At 47.5% G+C, this 1,380-nt stretch overlaps 1 protein-coding gene across 1 annotated transcript; it reads right to left on the bottom strand.

Moving 5' to 3' along the window:
- Nucleotides 1-277: 277 nt before the first annotated feature.
- On the bottom strand, nt 278-886 carry LOC140889497 (uncharacterized). Its single transcript, XM_073297213.1, has one exon. It carries the CDS (start codon nt 884-886, stop codon nt 278-280), a length of 609 nt encoding a protein of 202 aa, XP_073153314.1.
- Nucleotides 887-1,380: the final 494 nt, after the last annotated feature.

The following is a 1,380-nucleotide window of genomic DNA, read 5'->3' as shown; positions in this document are numbered from 1 at the left end:
CCACATGCATCAGTAAATCGATCAACTGCTCTAACCCAAGAAAACTTAAGATGTTACCTATGATGAGTGTGGTGTCTGGGTTGGCCTCCTCAGCCTGCATCACGAACACTCGACCCTGCACGGGCCTCCTCAACTCCGGGCAGTCTTTAGCTACATGACCCGGCTTCTTGCATTTGAAGCACACTCCTGCATTCATCAAGCACTTACCAAAATGCGGACGGCGACATATCTAGCAAATAGGCTTATCCTCGGTCCTGGGAGGAGCAGGTCTCTAGGCCTAATGGTGCCCCTGGGGCCTCTGCAGCCTCTGCTGTCCCTGGTATGGCTTTTTGCCATGCTGCTGCGGGTGACCCTGATGAGTGAAGGACCTCTTGACATGAGCCTCGGCACTGATGTCCTTCAAAGACTGCTCGGACCTCATAGCCTTCCTGACGGCAGCTGCATAATCCACTGGCTCAGCCATCATCACATCCCTACGAATAGTAGGCCTTAGACACGCAACAAAGTGCTGCAACTTTTCTGCCTCGTCATTCCCTATCAACAGCACGAAGTGGCAGCCCCTCTCAAATTTCCGAACAAACTCGGATACAGACAGATCTCCCTGCCGGAGACTCATGAACTCTTTCTTCAACTGCGTCCTCACCTCAGCTGTATAGTACTTCTCATAGAAGAGAGTCTTGAATGCTTCCCAAGTCAGTGTGGTAATGTCAACAGTCTTCTCCACACCCTCAAACCATAAGGCGGCGTCATCCTTGAGAAGGAAGGTCATACAGCGAACTCGGTCAACATCTCCCAAATCCATGTAGTGGAAAATCGCCTCTAGCGAGCGAATCCAGCCCTCCGTTACCATCGGATCCGTAGTACCAGAGAAGTCCTTAGGATCCATCTTCCTAAACTGCTCATAGACCGCGCTAGGTCTAGCCCTCGGGGCCTCGGCATGCTGCTCTAAGATACGAGTCAGGCTAGCTAGCACCTGAGCCACAACATCAACGGTGGAGGGGGCGGAGGAGGTGCATGGGGATCACGATGAGGTGTCATCTGAGTGCAAGTTCAAATTTCAAAAATTCAAATTTCATGCCTTAAAAAAAGATTTTTATTTAAACTTAAAACATGCTCAAATAATTTAAGAAACTAATGCTACTAATCTGAACAAATAAGCGAAACATAAATCTTACAGACTTCGAGGTAAGATCCCTTGAGTTTCGGCAACTAGCAGTAGGCTCAGCCCAAACCAAGACCGTGCTCTGATACCAACTGAAATGACCCTAACCTCTATACTTAAATAAATAATAAAAGAAATACGTATTTTTAAAAAAAATTGCCATGACTTGTTTGTAAGTAGGTAAAACCTCTCTGTCACAGCCAGCAATCCAAACAAAT

Source organism: Henckelia pumila, chromosome 3, assembly GCF_033568475.1.
Source record: "Henckelia pumila isolate YLH828 chromosome 3, ASM3356847v2, whole genome shotgun sequence".
In the NCBI taxonomy this organism is placed as follows: domain Eukaryota; kingdom Viridiplantae; phylum Streptophyta; class Magnoliopsida; order Lamiales; family Gesneriaceae; genus Henckelia; species Henckelia pumila.
This window is presented reverse-complemented; position numbering and strand designations above follow the sequence as displayed.